Source organism: Schistocerca piceifrons, chromosome 8 (genome assembly GCF_021461385.2).
Source record: "Schistocerca piceifrons isolate TAMUIC-IGC-003096 chromosome 8, iqSchPice1.1, whole genome shotgun sequence".
NCBI classification, from domain to species: domain Eukaryota; kingdom Metazoa; phylum Arthropoda; class Insecta; order Orthoptera; family Acrididae; genus Schistocerca; species Schistocerca piceifrons.
In genome coordinates, this window is record NC_060145.1 from 225079973 (window position 1) to 225100911 (window position 20939).

General features: G+C 42.8%; 1 protein-coding gene across 1 annotated transcript in view; it reads left to right on the forward strand.

Annotated features, from left to right (window-relative positions):
- Positions 1–20502, forward strand: part of LOC124711870 (cell wall protein DAN4-like) — a 35861-nt gene extending 15359 nt beyond the window's left edge. The window contains exons 2-4 of the mRNA XM_047242108.1: positions 3486–3569; positions 10866–10936; positions 19291–20502. Coding sequence (XP_047098064.1) covers positions 3486–3569; positions 10866–10936; positions 19291–20142 — 1007 coding nt within the window. The 3' untranslated portion in view covers positions 20143–20502. The remainder of the gene's footprint in view (positions 1–3485; positions 3570–10865; positions 10937–19290) is intronic.
- The last annotated feature ends 437 nt before the right edge of the window (positions 20503–20939 follow it).

The window sequence follows — 20939 nt, forward strand, 5'->3', positions numbered from 1 at the left end:
GCTCATAAGTAGCATAAGACACAGAAAAGAGGGCAACTGCATCAGACGCAGGTGGGTGAAGGCTGGCGCCCTTACTTGTATGCTGAATGAGAGGGAGAGACATCGTGTTGTATGGTACCAAGGCGTCGGAGGACAGAGCATCATCCTGGTCATCATCCCATCCACTCATCTGATGGAAGCAGTCATCAGAAGGGAGACAAAATTGTCTCTTACGCTTCCGAGGTGTCCATTGCTTTCTAATATGCTGTCCCATTTTGGATGGCAGACAACTGTAGTCCAATATGAAAGACAGCAGAACAGTGGAGGTCGGTACAGTTAGTTGCATGATCAACAAAGGAGGTGTCCCGTTGCTTCTGACGGCCATCGTCTGTTAGTACTTCTGCCGACGGCAGAGTAGGAAAGACAGGCAAAACGTCCATCTCGTTTTTGAGAGGAGTTGACGCCAGTGTCGACTGATTCAGAGAGGGTATAGCGGGCAGCCCCGTTGCAGACGTGTACGATAGAGGTAACACAGTGGGTGCCATAGGTAGATTGACGTCTCCGATCGGCTGCTGAACCAGTCTGCGTCAGAGACATTCCGAACGGACTTGGTGTATATGTCGACAGCGCTGCAGCCGGAAATAATCAAGTAAGAAGGCAATTGTTCCCTCCGTTCAATTTTTATCTCACATTCACCACTGAGGACATGGTAGGTATCGAATGTCTTCCACGTTTCAGCAACGCAGCTCATGTCAATGCTGTAAGGTTTAAAGGCGACCATGACACCTCAAACAGAAATTCTAACAATTCAAACACCTTCAATGTTCCGTGGCCAAAACCGGCTCGATCTATCACGACAGCCTCTATGTGGCCGTCATTGTATCGAACTAGAGATAGTGGGCATGGCGCTGCACAACGTTGACGCACAGCTCTTCATTCCCCATCCTAATATGCACAGTACTACTAATGACAGAAAAATTAATCCTGAGACTATCTTGAAGAGGCTGCCCCATTTTATCCAACAAAAACCGTTCATTTCATACGCTTTTGGTCCTGCATGCTCCAACGGAAAAGATAATTTAATCGTGGTTTGGCGATCAGATGGTGGATTAATACGACACGGACACAAACCATTATGTGGACGTAGACGGAAGCGAGCTCGCTCGCAAGCAGCACAACAGGCGGGAAAATAAACAAGATGTGCTCGCCTTACCACTGGCGAAGGCAGACTGACCACTTCTGCTTCAATGTGATATCGCCGTGAAGGTTGACCATTCAGGATCTCAGTTATGACCAGACATGTTAGATAAACTCAACCAGAACACGAGACTTTGCACGCTTGAGTAACTTTTGTGGCAAATACGCTGATCAGCCAGAACATTATGACAACCCATCTACTACGGATATAAAAAAAAATCCAGGCGATAGCAGCGTCATCGGCGGGGAATAACTGCTAGTTAAACACGCACATGGGCATGTAGTAACAGCGACCGTGCTGTGTGTGAGTAAACTGGGAAGGCGCGCAATCAACTTCAGTTGACCAAGGACAGATTGCGATGGCCTGGAGGCTTGGCACGAGCATTTCGGAAACCGCACGACTTGTGTTCGAGAAGTGCTGTGGTGAATGTCTTCAGTGCGTGGCGAAACCAAGGTGAAACCACGAGCAGACGTCGGAGGGCTGGGTGGCTATTCCTCATTACAGATGTCGGACGTCATAAGCTGGGCAGACTGTAAAACAGGACAGGAGGAGAACTGTGGAGGAAATAACATCATACATTAATGCCGGACAGAGTACATGTGTGTCTGAATAGACAGTGCACTGAAAACTCCAAACAATGGGTCACCGTAGCCGACGACCAATGCATGTGTCAATGTTAACACCAGGACTTCGACAACTACGACTGAAACAGGCACGTGACCATCGACACTGGACATTGGTGCAGTGTTAGAGCGTTGCGTCTCCATTAAGCTATGGGGAACGCTTCAGTTGGGCATTCATGGATACAGTGGAACTCATGCAAGGCACCATGATGAGCAAGGAGAATCGTACCCTGGTTGCATGTTTTCCGAAGGCAGTGGTGTTTTTCAACAAGATAATGCTCCATGTCCCAAGGCCAGCCGTGTGATGGAGTGATTAGAGTAACGTAGTGGCGTGTTCAAATTGATGTGCTGGTCCCCCAACTTGCCAGATCGGAACCCAGTCGAACAAATCTGGTTTGTGTTTGAACGTGGCGTCAGAGTTCATAGCCCTCCTCCGGAATTTACTTATGTTTGCAGATGTGATGCCAACTTTCTGTAGCGACCTACGACGACCTCACTGCTTCCACGCCACGCCGTGTCCCCGCTGTTATCAGTGCCAAAGGTAGACATACCGGTTATTAGGTAGGTGGTAATCATGTTATGGTTGATCAGTGCATACCTCAATATTCATCATAAGAAGAGTATATGTGAATTCGCTAAGGAAGATGGAGAGAAGATTCTCACGCCGAAGACATCTGAGAAGATGCACTTCCTGAAGCTTTCACTTCACGTTTCAATCATTCCTATCGAATTTCCACAAAGTGAAAATACTCTACCTTCCTCAATAACCACCTCTCCGGTTTTCTATCAAAGGAGACCATAGAAATCCTGACAAAACCTTACAACTGATCTCGAAGAAAAGACTTGATATGTGTAGACAAGTGAGAATTCTAAAGAACGCTAGGTTTTTTGGTGGCTATTTGCTCAAGCTTTTTCCAAAATATACGCTGAAGCCTTGAAAATCATTAAGTTGTCCTAAAACCGAAAACCAATGCTAGAAACACCATTAGTATGTTACATCAACCACAAAATTCTAATCGCCTTAAATTGACATCATTAAGGGTTACTATTCTGATACATATAAAAATCTACGAAGCATTAATGCTATACCCAACCTAACGATTTGGCTGACTGTAGCAGCATAAAGATAATGGTTTCATCTCACATACACCGCAGCGTCTCTAGACGAAAAATAGTTCCAAAGCAAATAAATTTTCTCGTTGAGAATAATCTCTATCACCAGCTGTGTTCTGTTCTACCTCTGCCCGCTATTCATTCCCCCCAAAATGTATGACACTGGAGCAGTTGTTGCACGGGGAATGAAAATGACTTCTTCTGGAAATACTGGATAAAATCATCAACGATTTGCCGTATTATTGTTCTGGATAATAACTCTCTCCCAGCTTCGCTGCACCATGCTATTCTGACACCCTCAATTTTACCATTATATCCCTTAACTCAATTATAATATATATATATATATGTATTACTCTGAAACTATGCTTGCAAGGGTTTTTCATGTTATGACGTCCAGAACTTGTATTTTCTGTATTGGTCTCGTCGTCAACATTATATGGTTTCCTTACTGTGGATGTACAAACTACCTAGGCGCTAATTCAAAACATGCCTGCTTGAGTTACTGCTTTTTTATATCTGGACATGAGCAGTTGATTCTCTTCAGTAAACAATTGTTTTTATTTTCTCAGGCAGCAGCTCTGCACAGGAGAGATGCTCCCCGCAATGCATGGACCTGGCAGAGGGAGTTCACAGCGCCAATTTCATTAACAGACGTAAGTATCGAACATCCGGTTATTAGTAAATTTACTCTTTCATAAGTAATAATTTTTGTAATAGCTTTAGAGAGGTAAATAAGCTGAAAGAAAATTTGCCTGTGGTTCCTAGATGTTGCTTCTTCGTATTAATAAAAACGTTTGTTAATTATTTTATTTACGTATTTATAGTTAAATAGTCATCTCGCAATGTTTCGTAACTGCTAAATATGTATGGGTAAACCTCATGATTTCCTTCTCTTCTTTTCCTCCGTCCTTCTTCTCCCCCATATGTAATACATATATACAAGTATGGGAATTGGATAACGCTTCTACTTTAATCATATACATATATAGTGAATCAGGGGGAAAGATACATGCTGTGACGGGTGATACTACTGGTGATCCTGAACAAAACATTTCTAACAAACGTGTGCCTGAAACGACTGCTAAACCCGCTGGGCGGAATGGGCAATTGGATTGTCGAAGGGGCCAAAGGTTGAGGTCAGTTTCTCCTTCTAATTGTCATTTACTGTAACTTAACAACCTTTACAACCAAATCGGCACACAGCCGGACCTTTACCGAATGCAACTCTTTCACGGCTGAAAGCCTCCAAACAAGAAATCTCAACAAATCAACAAGTTAAAAATCCAATTGAGATACAAATAGAATAATTTAAAAAGAAAACCAGCGAACATATGCAGAGTGCAATACAAATGGCTGACGGCCACAATAAAACCTAAAAATTTTAAAATATGTGACCATAATCTTTTAAAGGCAGAAGGCAGAAATGTTTAAGCTTTAAAGATATTTTTAAAAATTAATTTTGCAAAACTTTAAAAATTGAAAGATATAACTGTAAGCCTTGAATTTAAAGTAGCTGACAACAAATAATTAAACACCAATGGCGCTCAGAAACCTCCAGGGAGGTCGGTCTGCCCTCGTTCACTTAGACGAGACAGGTGGTGAGCCCAACTATTCTTAATACGTCGGAACCCAATGACTTCCTTCCAGTCCATCAGTACATGAGAACTCAAACCGGAAGGGTTACAGATGTGATAATCGACAATGGACTACGTATTAGCTGTCAAAATTACACACCATGTTGGGCGGCGACAACAGGTGAGGAAAGGACGCTGCCTGAAGTTATGTCAGTGCCCAGGGCAGGTCAGCAGAACACTAACGGCCATAAGACAGAAAAATTCCACCGGTGCAATCAAATTGCAGTCGACCAAAATAGTTAATTGCACCGCATGGCGGATAAATTTCAGCAGTGGAGACACTCTGTGTTGCTCACACGAAAACCTCCCCAACAGCAAACCACCGAAACGAACCACCACAACCTGAATGATCGTGGCTTGGGTAGTTGAAACTACTATTCAGCTTTGACGTCCTGGGTCGGTGAATCACGAAGCTCGTAGCGATCGGACAGCTCTACACACGCCCCGACACTGCGCAGGGGGTGTCAGCGGCCCCAACCGACTGCACCGCGCGGAGATAATCCCCCTCGCCCGCAACAACCGACCGACTGGCTGCTGGTCCGTCGCGACTGCTGCTCCGTCGCGACTGCACTGCTGGTGCGTCTCCCACTCACTCCCAGACACACGACGGTGGATATACTGGCTCGGACCCAACCATGCAGAGGAAACACGCCCACTGGCTACCCGACTTCCCTGCCCCGGTAAGAGACAGAGCTAAGTTCCACAAGATGGTAATTGTAGGGGTCCAGAAGCGCTCAGAGAACCAGTTACACGTCGCCCGATTAGACGACCGATCTCTCAGATACAATACACCGACGACGTTTGAAATAACTTGCCTGTCAAAATTACACAAACAACGCCCACAACCTTACAAACAAGTGCACGAAGACGGGAACGATAAGCAACAGTAACTAAGCACACACGAAGACAAATTGGTAGTCGATGCGCACACACACACACACACACACACACACACACACACACACACACACAGCCGACTCATGAACGATCGGCGAGCCCAAACGCGTCGTCCGGTTGGACGACCGACCGACTATCCGCTAGGACCGTGGCCCGGCTCGTGATGCGTAGCTGCAATGGTTGAGCGAGCCGTGTCAACGCAGGCCCACTGTTGCCCACCCAGACTGCACTAGCTTCGCATTGCAACTCCCGACTGGCAGGTCCGGACTGCTCTCCAGACACGTTCCAACTGACTGGCATACCAGTACTCGCAACCCGAACTCGCGACGAACTGCCCTACGACAGACTACGACCAGGAAGTAATAGCATTCAAGCGAAGATACTACGAGAGGAGATGTATCGATACGCGCTGCTAACGCGCCTCACGCTCAGGCAAAGCAGCAACTCATTGACAGTAGTAAATTAAATTAACATAGTGAGGTGGAAGTACGTTAAAAACAGGGTGTAAAATAAATGATGGTGGGAACACGAGCCACGCACGGCTCAGTGCTCTTTTCTTAACCGTCTCCAGGTAAACTAATGAAATCAGCTAGGAACGGGAAAGGTGCAGAGGACGGTAAATTAAGATACTGTTGTGTTATGGTTTGTTTAATTGTACACTCCTGGAAATGGAAAAAAGAACACATTGACACCGGTGTGTCAGACCCACCATACTTGCTCCGGACACTGCGAGAGGGCTGTACAAGCAATGATCACACGCACGGCACAGCGGACACACCAGGAACCGCGGTGTTGGCCGTCGAATGGCGCTAGCTGCGCAGCATTTGTGCACCGCCGCCGTCAGTGTCAGCCAGTTTGCCGTGGCATACGGAGCTCCATCGCAGTCTTTAACACTGGTAGCATGCCGCGACAGCGTGGACGTGAACCGTATGTGCAGTTGACGGACTTTGAGCGAGGGCGTATAGTGGGTACGCGGGAGGCCGGGTGGACGTACCGCCGAATTGCTCAACACGTGGGGCGTGAGGTCTCCACAGTACGTCGATGTTGTCGCCAGTGGTTGGCGGAAGTTGCACGTGCCCGTCGACCTGGGACCGGACCGCAGCGACGCACGGATGCACGCCAAGACCGTAGGATCCTACGCAGTGCCGTAGGGGACCGCACCGCCACTTCCCAGCAAATTAGGGACACTGTTGCTCCTGGGGAATCGGCGAGGACCATTCGCAACCGTCTCCATGAAGCTGGGCTACGGTCCCGCACACCGTTAGGCCGTCTTCCGCTCACGCCCCAACATCGTGCAGCCCGCCTCCAGTGGTGTCGCGACAGGCGTGAATGGAAGGACGAATGGAGACGTATCGTCTTCAGCGATGAGAGTCGCTTCTGCCTTGGTGCCAATGACGGTCGTATGCGTGTTTGGCGCTGTGCAGGTGAGCGCCACAATCAGGACTGCATACGACCGAAGCACACAGGGCCAACACCCGGCATCATGGTGTGGGGAGCGATCTCCTACACTGGCCGTACACCACTGGTGATCGTCGAGGGGACACTGAATAGTGCACGGTACATCCAAACCGTCATCGAACCCATCGTTCTACCATTCCTAGACCGGCAAGGGAACTTGCTGTTCCAACAGGACAATGCACGTCCACATGTATCCCGTGCCACCCAACGTGCTCTAGAAGGTGTAAGTCAACTACCCTGGCCAGCAAGATCTCCGGATCTGTCCCCCATTGAGCATGTTTGGGACTGGATGAAGCGTCGTCTCACGCGGTCTGCACGTCCAGCACGAACGCTGGTCCAACTGAGGCGCCAGGTGGAAATGGCATGGCAAGCCGTTCTACAGGACTACATCCAGCATCTCTACGATCGTCTCCATGGGAGAATAGCAGCCTGCATTGCTGCGAAAGGTGGATATACACTGTACTAGTGCCGACATTGTGCATGCTCTGTTGCCTGTGTCTATGTGCCTGTGGTTCTGTCAGTGTGATCATGTGATGTATCTGACCCCAGGAATGTGTCAATAAAGTTTCCCCTTCCTGGGACAATGAATTCACGGTGTTCTTATTTCAATTTCCAGGAGTGTATATGTTTCCTCACAGTCCACCGTCAACTTCAATGCATTTTGCTACTCTTGTAGACAGGTGTTGTGTAGCCGATTGTAGCTCAGTATTGAAAGCCTGTACCTGGGCTCAGGCATGTAAAACACTAAAATGCGAGCGAGAAGTTCCTCTCTTGTGTCCACTCTGCGCTTGTAGATGGCGCTCTTCAGCCACCCCCACAAACAGTAACCCAATGCGGGAAGATCGGTTGACCTCGGTGGCCAAGCAATGTCTCCATGGCAACCTATCCAACGACCAGGATACGGTTGTGTTGAGATACTGTATCACTGGCCGTACGGAACGTGTAGGTGCTCCGTTATGCTGAAGGTACAAAGGAGCTCGTGTTGCCAAAGGGATATCCTCCAAGTATTCTGGTAACACAATTTGAAGAAACTCAAGATCTCGTGTCCAAGCAAGACGGTTATCTAAAACAACTGCACCGATGAGTTGGTCATTGATAATACCGCACCACACGTTGACTGAGTCGTTGAAAACTCGTTTCCGCAGTAGCGTGCACATTTTCATTTGCCCATACATGAGAGTTGCGCGTGTTGTTGATTCTGTTTCGGGTAAATTTTGACTCATCAGTGAAGGAATTAATCGCTCATTGGCAATGATCTGTCGACAGAATTCTTGCTAGTCGGCAGAATCTCCTTCATGCAGATGTAGTACACACTGCCGATGAAAGGGATACAGACCGTGCTCGTGTACTGTGACTATCGTGTTTGTGGAATACCAGATTGGGCAACAATTCTTCTAGAGCTAGTTCCACCACTTGAAGAACGTTCTAATCTTTATCAAGAGTTTGTTGTATGGGACGTTCTGAGACAACATTTACGCTGGGAAGCATACCACGCTCACGCAATCCGCGAAACACGCTGCTAAACACCCTGCTATCTGGCACTCTGTGATTCGGAAATCGTTGTTGGTATTCTAGCACAGCAGTACTGGAATTCCCATTGGTCACACCATAGAAAAACACCATGTTAGCATCCTCTGCATATGTGCAAATCCGTGGCATTTTCACTACAAAAAATTGTATTTGTTGCTCACGTAACAGCACTGTAGTACCGTGCACTAGGACAAGAACTGTCGGACTGAGACTTGGCCGGCCGGTGTGGACGAGCGGTTCTAGGCGATTAAGACTGGAAACGCGCTACCGCTACGGTCGCAGGTTCGAATCCTGCCTCGGGCATGGATGTGTGTGATGTCCTTAAGTTAGTTAGGTTTAAGTAGTTCTAAGTTCTAGGGAACTGATGACCTCAGATGTTAAGTCCCATTGTGCTCAGAGCCATTTGAACTGAGACTTGAGGTAAAGAACTGGACCATGCGTAAGTGAACTGCGTACGGACACGGTTAGTCAGGACGACTGTACACGTCTCCCGTTCCTAGTTGTTTTCATTGGTTTACCCGGAACCGGTTAAGAAAAGGGCATGTGTTCATTAGGTGTATCTTGTTCAGAGTCACCACTAGTAACACCCTTCAAAGCATGTACCTTTCCTCCTGACTCACAGTATATATATACACAGAGAGAGAGAGAGAGATACAGTAGGTATATATAAACATGTAAACATGTATGTATTTTAATGCAACACTGAGTCCAAAGTCTAAATTTCAAAGCAGTCGTTGACGAACTTTCCGCAACTTAAGAATTTGAACTAACGAACATTTACATTTGTTTTTTAGTAGATTTTATTGACACTTTATTTCATTAGACCACATGCAAAACAGTGTCTTGTTGCGGATTTCTGCATAGTAAACCGACAACAGCTGCTTACTGAAATGTGTTTCCACATAGTCCAGTGAGTAAATTCCAAATATTGGCACTATTATCTTGTTCGCAAGTCATTTAGTCGAAGCGATTAGAAACTATCAAAAATATCCAACATATTGTGCTCACGCTATACTTCTTTAATTTGCGGAAACCAAATAGAATTGGTCTGCGAAATCAAATAGAGTACGTTGGTGATTCGCATAGAGGAAATGCAGTTCCACTTAAGGTTTTCTGCTCCACTTGAGTCAAATGTAGCCAATACGTTTTATGGACAGCATGCTAAATTACAAAGAATCTAATCAGCGAAATTTAGCTTATTGTCGTTACGATACACTGAACAAAATAATTTATGTAATGATGACATAACAATGCTGAGATGCCTGTGTAATGATCCAGTCGTCGTATATTTTAATATTTACATAATAAATAAAAATGTGAAATATATATGTGGTGGCTGGTGTTTCTAACCTCTCCGATAGAACGGTCACTACATATATATAATTAATGTGACGGCGGCCAATGATCTCTTCAGTGCGGATGTCCTCCGGAATCGAACTCTTACGGGAAACGGCGAAATGCCGCGAGTAATGAGAATAATGGGCAAGGGGCACTACGTTAGTGGTGTCTGGATAGGTTGAGAATTTGTGTATGGCTGGAGGCGTGCTAGGGTAGACGGTACAGTAGCGCTGACCAATGTGTCGGGAGGCTTAACGGTCAGATTATCTGCCTAGTAAGCAGGAGACCTGGGATCCAATGCCGGCCTGGCACAAATTTTCAACTTTTTAATCAGTGCCAACTTGCAGCCAATGTCAGTAATTCCTTCGTGTCTTGAAAAATGTAACAGTACATCTTGTATTAATAAAAAATACAAATAAATTACCAATAAAAAACCGCACAGACACTGGTTAACATCTCTCTCAACTTAATTTTCTAGTTTGATGCTAATATCGCGACAGGTTTATAATAAAATAATAACTTTTAAGATCATCTGGCGTCTTTTCCGAGAATTTGTTGTGATGTATACACCATCAATACGAAAAAGACTATCTCTTTAACAGAACTGCGTAGACTGGAAACTGTGAGCATGCAAACATGCACCAGTTATATTGTACAAGCGCAGGATGTCAGTCTGTGGGACTTCCATATCTATTGCATTTGGTCATTCAATGCATTTAACCCGATTAGGGCCTTCAAGCCCTCTCTTACATCGCACCAGTACTCCACACGTACAGAACTTTTTGTATACCTAAGAAACCTTAGTATCTTTCTCTCACCCATTCCCCCTTATTCTTGTTTTGAAATATTCTTACCTATTATTCGTTTCTTGATCATCCCGTGAATTGAATAACGTCAGTAACAACTCCTTGTATTTCGTCATACAGTACTGCAGTGTTGTTCATGAGAATATTGCAGATTGCCATTCCATGTAACGTTTTCCATTTCTTAATGGCTACTAATAAGAGCTGAAATTAACTGACTGACATTATGTTAATGGATCTGGTCTGCGGTTTAAATGTAAAAGAAATTCAAAATAATTTTTATTTGCAGCTATACGTTACCTTGAATTCTGGTTGGCCGGCTGCGATTCCCAATGCCTGAACGATCTTGGAGGAATGCAGGTATGTCTCAGTACATTAGGTGTGGATACTCTGGTTCACTTTCCAAAGCGTTATTCACGCTTCAAATTTAGATCCGAACACACTCATACTAAATGTCAAATAATATTTTACTCGTTTTAATTGATGTAAAGGTAGGTTAAAAACCTGACAGGTTATCTGTAAAAAAAGTGACAGTCATACGTATGGGGATGAAACACAATCAACAGTGAGTAAAATAGAGTGTATTTTGATGTCCATATCACAATCCGATTATAAAGAAATAGAATTTATGATGAAAATGGGGAATTGTGGAAACAAATGAATGGGAATAAAAATTTGATAGTCTTGTTGTTTGTGTGGTCTTCAGTCCCGACATGAGTCTGTTGCAGCTCCCCATGCTACTCTGTCTTGTGTAGGCCTTCTCATCTGTGAATAACTATTGCAACTTATATCCTTCTTCATATGCGTATTTCATTCATGTCTTGGTCTCCCACTACGAAGACTTTTTTAATTTTTTCTACTCAGAACATATATTTCTAATACAAAATTGTTGACCCCTTGATATCTCAAAATGTCTCCCACTGACCGATCCCTTGTTCTAGCAGTTGTGCCATGAAAATCCTTTCTCCCCAGTTCTCTTCAGTACTACCTCACTAGTTCATGATCGGCCCAGTATTCTCTTGGAGCAACACATTTTAAAAGCTTCTATTCTCTTCTTATCTAAATTACATACTGTCCACGTTTCACTTTCACACGCGGCTATACTTCATACAAATACTTTATGAACACAGTTCTTAACACCGAGATCTGTACTCGATGTCAGAAAGTTTCTCTTCTTCGGAAAAGCTTTTCTCGCCATTTCTAGTCTACATTTTATACACTCTCTACTTCGGCCGTCATCAGTTATTTTACTGCCAAAGTAGCAAAAGCGATCCACTACTTTGTCTCCTTTCCTTATCTAATTCCCTGCACATCAACTGCTTTAATTTGAATACACTCCATTATCGTTGTTTTGGTTTTGTTGGTGTTCACCTGATACCCACCTATCAAGACACTGTCCATTCCGTTCAACTACTCTTTCAAGCCTTTTTCTGTCTCTGAGAAAATTACTATGTCATAGCCAAACCTCAAAGTTTTTAATTCTTCTCTTTCAACTTTACTTCCTTCTCCAAATGTTTCTTTGGGCTCTTTTACTGATACTCAAGGTTAGGAATTTAATAACATCAGGGATAGGTTACAATCCCTTCTGACCCTTCTTCTGAACAACAACTTCATTTTCATGTCCTCGTCTCTTGTCACTGCTGTCTGGTTTCTATAACAGTTTGGAAATAGCCTTTCGTTCCATGTATTTTGTTTGTCTCTGCTACCTTCAGAATTTCAAAAACAGTATTACACTCAACATTGTCAAAAGCTTTCTGCAAGTCTACAAATGCTATTAAAGTAGGTTTGCCTTTCCTTAACCAATGTTCGAAGATACCTTGTAGGGTCGGTTGTGCCTCGCGTGTGCCTACATCTCCGGGAATTAATACTGATCCTCCCCAAGGTGGGCATCTACCAATTTTTCTTTCCTTTTGCAAGGAATTCGGGCTTCTTTCTTGCAACCACGACCCATTAAACTGATAGTTCGGAAATATTCACACATGTCTACACCTTCTATCTTCGGCATTGGATATTATTACATTCTTCTTGAAGCCTGGGTGGCTCTCCCAGGACTATCAGTTATTCTCACAGAATGTCGTCTGCTCTCGTGGACTAGTTTTGACTTATGTCTTCCAGTGATCTGTCAAATACTTCTCGCAGTATCATATGTCCCATATCGTATTCATCTACGTCCTCTTCCATTTCTATAATACTGCCTTCAAGTTCATCTCCCTTGCAGATGTCTCTTTAATTACGTTGTAGGCGGTATCTATCTTTCCCCTAGTGTTATTTGCTTCTAAATCCCTACATTTCTCGTCTAGCCATTTCTGCTTAATCATTTTGCGCTTCCTGTGGATCTCATTTCTTAGACGTTTATATTCCCTTTCTCCCTTTCGTTGCTGCATTTTTATGTTTTCTCGTTTCATCACCTAAATTTAATATATCCTGTGTTATACGAGGACTACTAGGCCTTGTACTGTTACCTATCAGATCCTCAGCTGCGTTCATCTCCAAGGTACATATTCCTGTTCCACGGTATTCCTTTCCCTTTCGTTGCCTTATGCTCCTGATGAAATTTTCAACAATCCCTGGTTATTTCCACTTACCCAGTTTCCATCCCATTAATTTCCTAACTTTCGGAAATTTCTTCAATACAATGAGGTGAGAGTCAACATCAGCACCTTAAAATGTCTTACATATTAAAATCAGGTTCAGAAATCACTGTCTTACCATTATATAACCTTCCGGATTGTCCAACCTCTTTTCGTTATTTTTACAGCAAATGTTAGCGATTGTTGAAATATGTGCAAAATTGTACCAGGTGGCTTCCTCTTTCACTCCTTTCTCCCGCCCATTTTCTCTTTCTACGCTCCCTTCCCTTCCTTTGCCTACAATCGAATTCCAGCCCAACATCAGAGTTAAACTTTCGTCTTCCATAACTACCTGAATAATTTATTTCATCTCATAATATATTCCTTCAAACTCTTCATCAATTGCGGAACTAGTTGGCATATATATTTGTACTACTTGGATGTGTTTGGGCTTCTTGTCTAACTTGGCTACGATAATGCGTTCGCTTGCTGTACATAGTAGCTTACCCTCGTCCCTGTTTACTTATTCATTATTAAACTTACTTCTGTATTACCCCTAAAATGCTTTTGTAGTTGTAACACTGTTCCTCCCGCCACCGAACTTCATAATTTCCACTATATCTAACTCCAACCTATCCTTTTCCTTTTTTAAATTGTGTAACATACCTGCCCAATTAAGAGATCTGACATTCCACTCTCCGATCCATTGAACCCGTCTCCAGACGAGGGAAAGCTCTTGAGTAGTCCCCGCTTGAAGATCCGAATGGAGGACCTGTTTTACCTCAGGCATATTTTACCTAGGAGATTGCCGGTATAATTTAAAAACACAATTAAATTGGCATACCTTCGGCAGCAATTACGGCTGTAGTTCCCCATTGCTTTCAGCCATTCGCAGTTGCAACACAGTAAGGCCGTTCCTGTGTATGTTACATGGCCAGATTCGTCAACCATCCAGAGTGTTACCCCTGCAACTACTGAAAAGGATCCCCTTCAGGAACCACACTTTTGTCTGGCTTCTCAACAGACACCCCTTCGACGTGATTGCACCTACGGTACTGCTATCTGTATCACTGAGGTACGCAAGCCACCACACGAACGGGAAGTTCCATATTAAAAAAAAAGTTCGAATGTGTGTGAAATCTTATGGGATTTAACTGCTAAGGTCATCAGTCCCTAAGCTTACATACTAGTTAACCTAAATTATCCTAAGGACAAACACACACACCCAAGCCCGAGGGAGGACTCAAACCTCCGCCGGGACCAGCCGCACAGTCCATGACTGCAGCGCCTTAGAGTTCCATAGTTCATGGGGGGGGGGGGGGGGGTGTTATGTGATTGCAATGCTTTAATAAGGCAGAGATTCTGAGGCAGAAAAATTATTACTATGGAAAGGGAAAATAAATATGTAGGGTAGCTGACTCTGAGGCGACAAGTTCTGCCGAAATCCTAAACAATGAAAACGTATTTCAAAATCCAAACATGAAAGACGATAATATTTGTACCGAATCAAGAATTGACAGAGATTTAGGAAGAATGTGCTAGCATTGAAGTCCATACAAGTGCAGAACAGGACTCCACTTGTATCAGAGTAGCTATGAACAGTAGGCTAAAATTCCAAGTCACCAAAATCCAAGAATAAATGATGAAATGTCAGTACAGATGAGAGAAGGTAGGAATTTTCCTTCATAGTCATCAATGGGCTACCCGGATACTATTGAACAACTTCAACAGAAGATGAATGGCATGTGATAGACAAATTGTTAGAGAGGGAACGAGAAATATAGAAATCTCAAACAAATGAGAACGTGTATGGGAGATAGATGGTAAGAGTATAAGTAAAAAGTCTGCATGATGGATCAGAGTTATAGGAGACTGTGCCAGAAGATGAGAACACGAGTGCTGTGGATGAAAAGAGGGGACTATTAATTCGATCAAAGTTTTACTGGACACCGATCTTTCTGACATCTCGTAAACCAGCGGAATGCAATTACACTCTTCGGAAATAAAATGAGCAATGGAAAAGCACGAAATGGAGAAACTGTGAGATGTCTATTGCAAAAAACCTCGGAAGATTCATAGTCAGTAAATGTACGAAATGAAGGTGTGCAAGAAATAGTAGACGAGCAAAGAAACCTTTGCAAATTTTTACCATAAGAAGTGACACTTTAATGGGAGAACATTCACGGCAAGCATGCATAGTTAGCTAATCCGAATGCAGCAGATGCATGAAAGTCGCAAAATGATTGCATTTCGACTTTCTTAGGTAACTGTCGTATGTCTCAAAAATAAGGCAGCGAGCACTTCTGAGCCCATGGCTCTTGGCACCTCAAGTCGATAGGTCAATTATTGGGAAATTGAGCAGTGAAATGTAATCACACCGAGGCTGAGCTCGGGAAAATGTCGCTACGACAATGAAGAGAAGGCTAGATTTATGGGCTAGGAGAGGCAAAATATGCTAAATTTCAATCCTTCTTCCTGTACCTGAAAGAGAAAAAAAGATACGAAAAACAAAGTAAATGGCATTCATAATAAGCTACTCAATAGAAGAAGAAAGCAGCTCCTATAACAATAGATTGATAAACTGATACCTAACGACACTTTTCGTGGTAGGTAATAACAAAGAACTTCAGATTAACACAGGAAGGAAGGCAGGTACATTCCTGGTCAAGGATACACGTTATTATGAACAACAAGCACACCGCTGTATAAAACTCTATCAAAACCTCGATAACGTTAACTCTTTGGTAACTGTCGTCATAAAGTTGATCATGTGCGAGATGAGTATTGTAAGTGGAGTGCAGCTCAGACTGCCACTGGATATTCCCTCAGAACTAAGATAACTTGTACTGGATTCTTGTGTTTCATGTTGGTATGAATACGTTATAAAGTAATGATGCAACAGACATGTCTTACCAATAGGTTAAGGCTCAGTCTGATTGTAGTGACTTTGTATTCAGAATATTCATGTTGGATGAAATGAAAGGTTAGATATTTCTATCTGTTTGGTTTTACATTAATTGACTTTTAAAGTGAGTGCACTTATTTATTCCCCGACAGCTTCACATGAGAACATCTGTTTGCCAAATCTGAATGGATATCTTAGTCGTCTCTGAACTGCGTTAGAGAGGTGTAATACGCACTCTATGGATGAGAAGAACTCTTAAGGACTTACAGGATAGTGTAGATGAGAATACCTTTCGCAAGCCTCATCAGTGAATGTTACGCGTCTGCTGTGTGCTTCCAAATTGGTATCACATTACAGTGCTTGTAATGTTTCCTGTGACAAATGGCTACGCGTTATTGTCACTGTGAGGATAAAAGTTCATAGCACATAGGGTGTATCTTAAATGGTAGCAAAAATTATTCGTATGAAAGTAGACGGTAATACAATCCAAACATAGAGATGTGTACGCAGTTGGGTAAACACTTTCTTCAGCATGATGCAATGTCCTAGTTAGTACTAATTCACTTGAGATGTAACTGTTCCAAGAAGCCCTCACTATATACGGACCGTCATAATACACTGATGGGGAAAAAATCGCAACACCAAGAAGTAGTTGTGCGACATAAACAAAGATGGAATGCATATTTCTGCATCCGAAAAATGATGCATAGTAGCACCACGATTGGGATTCAAATCTGGGTTTCTTTAAAGACACGCTGTAAGGGTCATGAGCGTTAGTTAACTTTCAGATGGGACGTGGGGATTTGAAGTTAGTCAAAAAAGCCTTTAAGGCGACAAAGACACCATTATCAACACCTAGCTGACTTTGAACGAGGTCGTGTAATATGGCTACAAGCCGGATGTTCCTCCTGAGATGCTGCAGAAAGACTTGGCAGGAATGTGGCCAGTGTACACAGTTGCTGCGCGGGGGCCACGAGAATGTACAGGCGCAAGAACACTGGGCTCCCGAAGGCCACTTACTACTACAGAGAGAGAAAAAATTGGTTCAAATGGCTCTGAGCACTATGGGACTCAACTGCTGTGGTCATCAGTCCCCTAGAACTTAGAACTACTTAAACCTAACTAACCTAAGGACATCACACACATCCATGCCCGAGGCAGGATTCGAACCTGCGACCGTAGCGGTCGCGCGGTTCCAGACTGTAGCGCCTTTAACCGCTCGGCCACTCCGGCCGGCACAGAGAGAGAAAACCAAGGTGTTCCACGTATGGCTCTGGCGCATAGTATTGCATCAACATCCAAAATTGCAGCAGCATTTGACGCAAATATGGCACAAATAAGTGTTACAAATCGCTTGCTTTAAGGATAGCTTCGTTCCAGACGCTCTGTAGCGTGTATTCCACCGACCCCACATCACCACCATTTGCGACTTCCGTTGTGTCAAGCAAGAGCTCATTGGAAGGCAGGGTGGACATTTGTAATGGTTTCTGATGAATGCTGGTTCTTCCTGGATGCGATTTCGTATGACAGGAGTACTCTCGTGCTTATCCCACGGACCCTGACTGCAAATTTGTACATCAGTCTGCTAGTTCCATCTGTTTTGCTTTCATTCATAAATAGCATTCAATGGAGTGTTTCACAACAGGATAACACTCCACCAGATTCCGATGTTATAACCCAACATGCTCTGTAGATTGTTGACGTGTTACCTTGGGCTGTTCGATCACTGGACCTGTCTCCAGTCAAGCACATATGTGACATCTTTGGACGACAACTTCAGCATCACACACAAACAGCATTAACCGTCCCTCTATTGACAGATATCACACAAACTGACTTACTCCAGCTGTACAACATTATGCATAAACATCTGCATGCTTACATTCAACATTCTGCAGCTACACTGGTTATTAATGTACCAGCATTTCACATTTGCTATGGCTCACCTCGCGCTTACATTAACTTGTTTATATGCAATATACATAAAATAACCTTAAATATTTTACCTATACAAACGTATTCTCGAGATTTCATTACTCTACATTAATTATTTTTTTAGTGTTCGAACTTTATTCCGTCAGTGTACTTTCCGAGAGTGTTTTATGGAAATCTCATAAACTAACGACTGTCATTTGATGATCTGATGCTCGCTCGTGTGGATAACATATGCCTGAACTGATTTCTAACTGACATGAGACACCACACTGTAGATGTGGTGTTTACAATAGCTACTTTATAGATAAATATGTCATAAAATTCCCTTGCGTAATTCATCTTATAAAACTCAAATCGTTAGAAGAAACTCCAGTATGAAATACTTATGATTGAATCTCTTGTATAGTCTATGTCTACGGATACCAAAGTCTAAGAGAATTTTTTCCAAAGGAAACTATGTCTTTATTCATATTTTAATTGAAGCTTATAATAATTCTGTCTTAATGTCGGTATAGTTACACCTATGAAACTATATCGAATTATATAAAGGAACAATAAGCTAAAATGAAGAGACATGATACTCTCAGTTCTCAAACACTACATGAGTAGCAGCTGATGGCGGGATAATGAGTCACGTACTGGATTTGCGACGATTTAATAACTGTAAAGAAATGGTACTGGTTTATAGGATAGAAGGGATGGGAAAGTCTCAAAGAAAACTTCTCAAAATTTTAATCTCACGTAAAACAAAAGTTTGATCAAGTTACTTAAAATGTTGAAATAAAACTGAGGTGTTCACGTCAAGTTCAGACTCTAATAACAACTGTTATACTTCAATTGTTTCCCTTTGAATTGCAATGAGAGAAACAGTTATGTCGTCAGTGACGCAATTTGTAATTAAATTTACATGTTGGCAAATTTATATTTCCAAATTTGTGTTAAATTCTCAGTGACAGCTCTTGATAATTGTCGTAAAGCATTTTATCCTTTATTCAGAAAAGTAATTTGTTGTAATAGAACCAAAACATCTTTTAAGATGATAATATTGAGTGAGGCCTCGACTTTTTTGGGAATTCACTAATGTATTGGCTAGGATAACAATCACCAATAAGCTCGAGGTGTGTTTAATCTCTCAGGCATCGCGATACCTTGTCTACCAAAAGGTATCTCAGCAGTAGGTTGTTGGTACAGTTACACATTGAATATTCCTTGTAAATATGGTTGATAATGTGGTTAATTTAGTAACATTTCTAGTGGCATAAAAGCTAGTCGTATTCAGTTTACATTTTTCTCCGGTGTTTCAGACAACGACAACACAAGCACCAGCAACATCACATATGATGGCACCAACTTCCTCAATCACAACAGCTAGAACAACTACTACAGTCAAGGGAACAACTATGACTACTACAAAACCTACAATGGCACAAACTTCCTCAACAACAACAGCTACTACAGCAAAGTCTACAACAATGGCTGCAACTGCAACAGCTACAGCTCTGACAACAACCTCAACTAAAACATCTATGATGGAATCGACTTCTTCAATGACAACCACTACGCCAGAAACTACAACAGTGACCACTACAACAACTACAGCTCCAATGACAACCTCAGCCACAACACCTGCATCAGATGCAATTTCATCAACCACTTCAACAACAACCTCAACCACAACACCTGCATCAGATACAACTACAACAACTGTTTCAAGAACTAGCTCAACTGCATCATATACAACCTCAAGCGATGCACCAAGTTCCAGCAACACAGTACCTGAATCATCAACATCAACAACAGAAAGGACTGAACCCAGTGAAACAACTGAGTCAGCTGTGGATACAACATCAGAGGGTACAACTTCTTCTACCACAACAAATGTATCGACCTCAGCAGAAGAAGAAACAACAGTTGCTGATACAGCAACTGCTGAAACTGATTCTTCCACGTCAGAGGAGACAAACGTTTCAACCTCAACTGCCTCAACTGCAGCAGACGCCTCAAGAAAAAGTAATGCTATCGCATTGGGTAACAGAGGCCAGCACCACGACTTACGCCATGGCTTTATGCGTCACTCTAAACACGAAAACCGTGGGAGACACGTAGAACATGGGAGAAATGGTAAGCATGGCACTTTTCACAGGCAACAGAACTGAGAATTTCACAAGCGGTGTAACAAGAACGGTTCAACCAAATTTTAAGTAACCATAATAATAATCTTTTACTTTTACGTGGATGAACTGATAACTTGCAATTAGAAAGACACAAACACGAATAATTGGAGGGTTCATGCAGATACTGCACTGCAGAAGTGAATGCATAATATGATGGCATGATAACAATTTAAAAAACCCAGTCATACTCATTCATGCCACTACATTACTAATCATGCACTAAACAACAATGAAAGTAATACATACACAACTATGAAAATAACAAGTCTATTAGTCTACTGCCATTGTTGAAAATGATGTTCGTGAAGCAACTTTATATTTTGATACCCAACTTTAAAGAATAACCAATGTAAATTTAGGATGATAAGGTTTAAACAAGCCAATAAAAGATTGTAGCCTTCTACAACATATTCAGTTTTCAAATTCCTTAACATGAACGAAAAACTGTCATCGAGGAGAAGTACTTTACGGAAGATCGTCGAACTTACGTATACTGTTGCAATGTTGATGTGGACTTCGCATGTTTGATTGGCATCTCCATGACCTAATTATATCTCGTCATCCAGGACAGTAAATTTCTTCTTCCCGCATTAATATATCACCTCTGCAATTACGACAAGCCCCGCTTTTCATCTAGATAAAAAAAATTCCATATCACTGCACTTCAAGCAACACATATCATCACAATGTCAGCCGCCCACAGACTAGTACTCCACGCTGCTACGGTAATAAATTTTATGTCTTGTACAACCATAATGAAATGTTTTGTATGTTTTAAT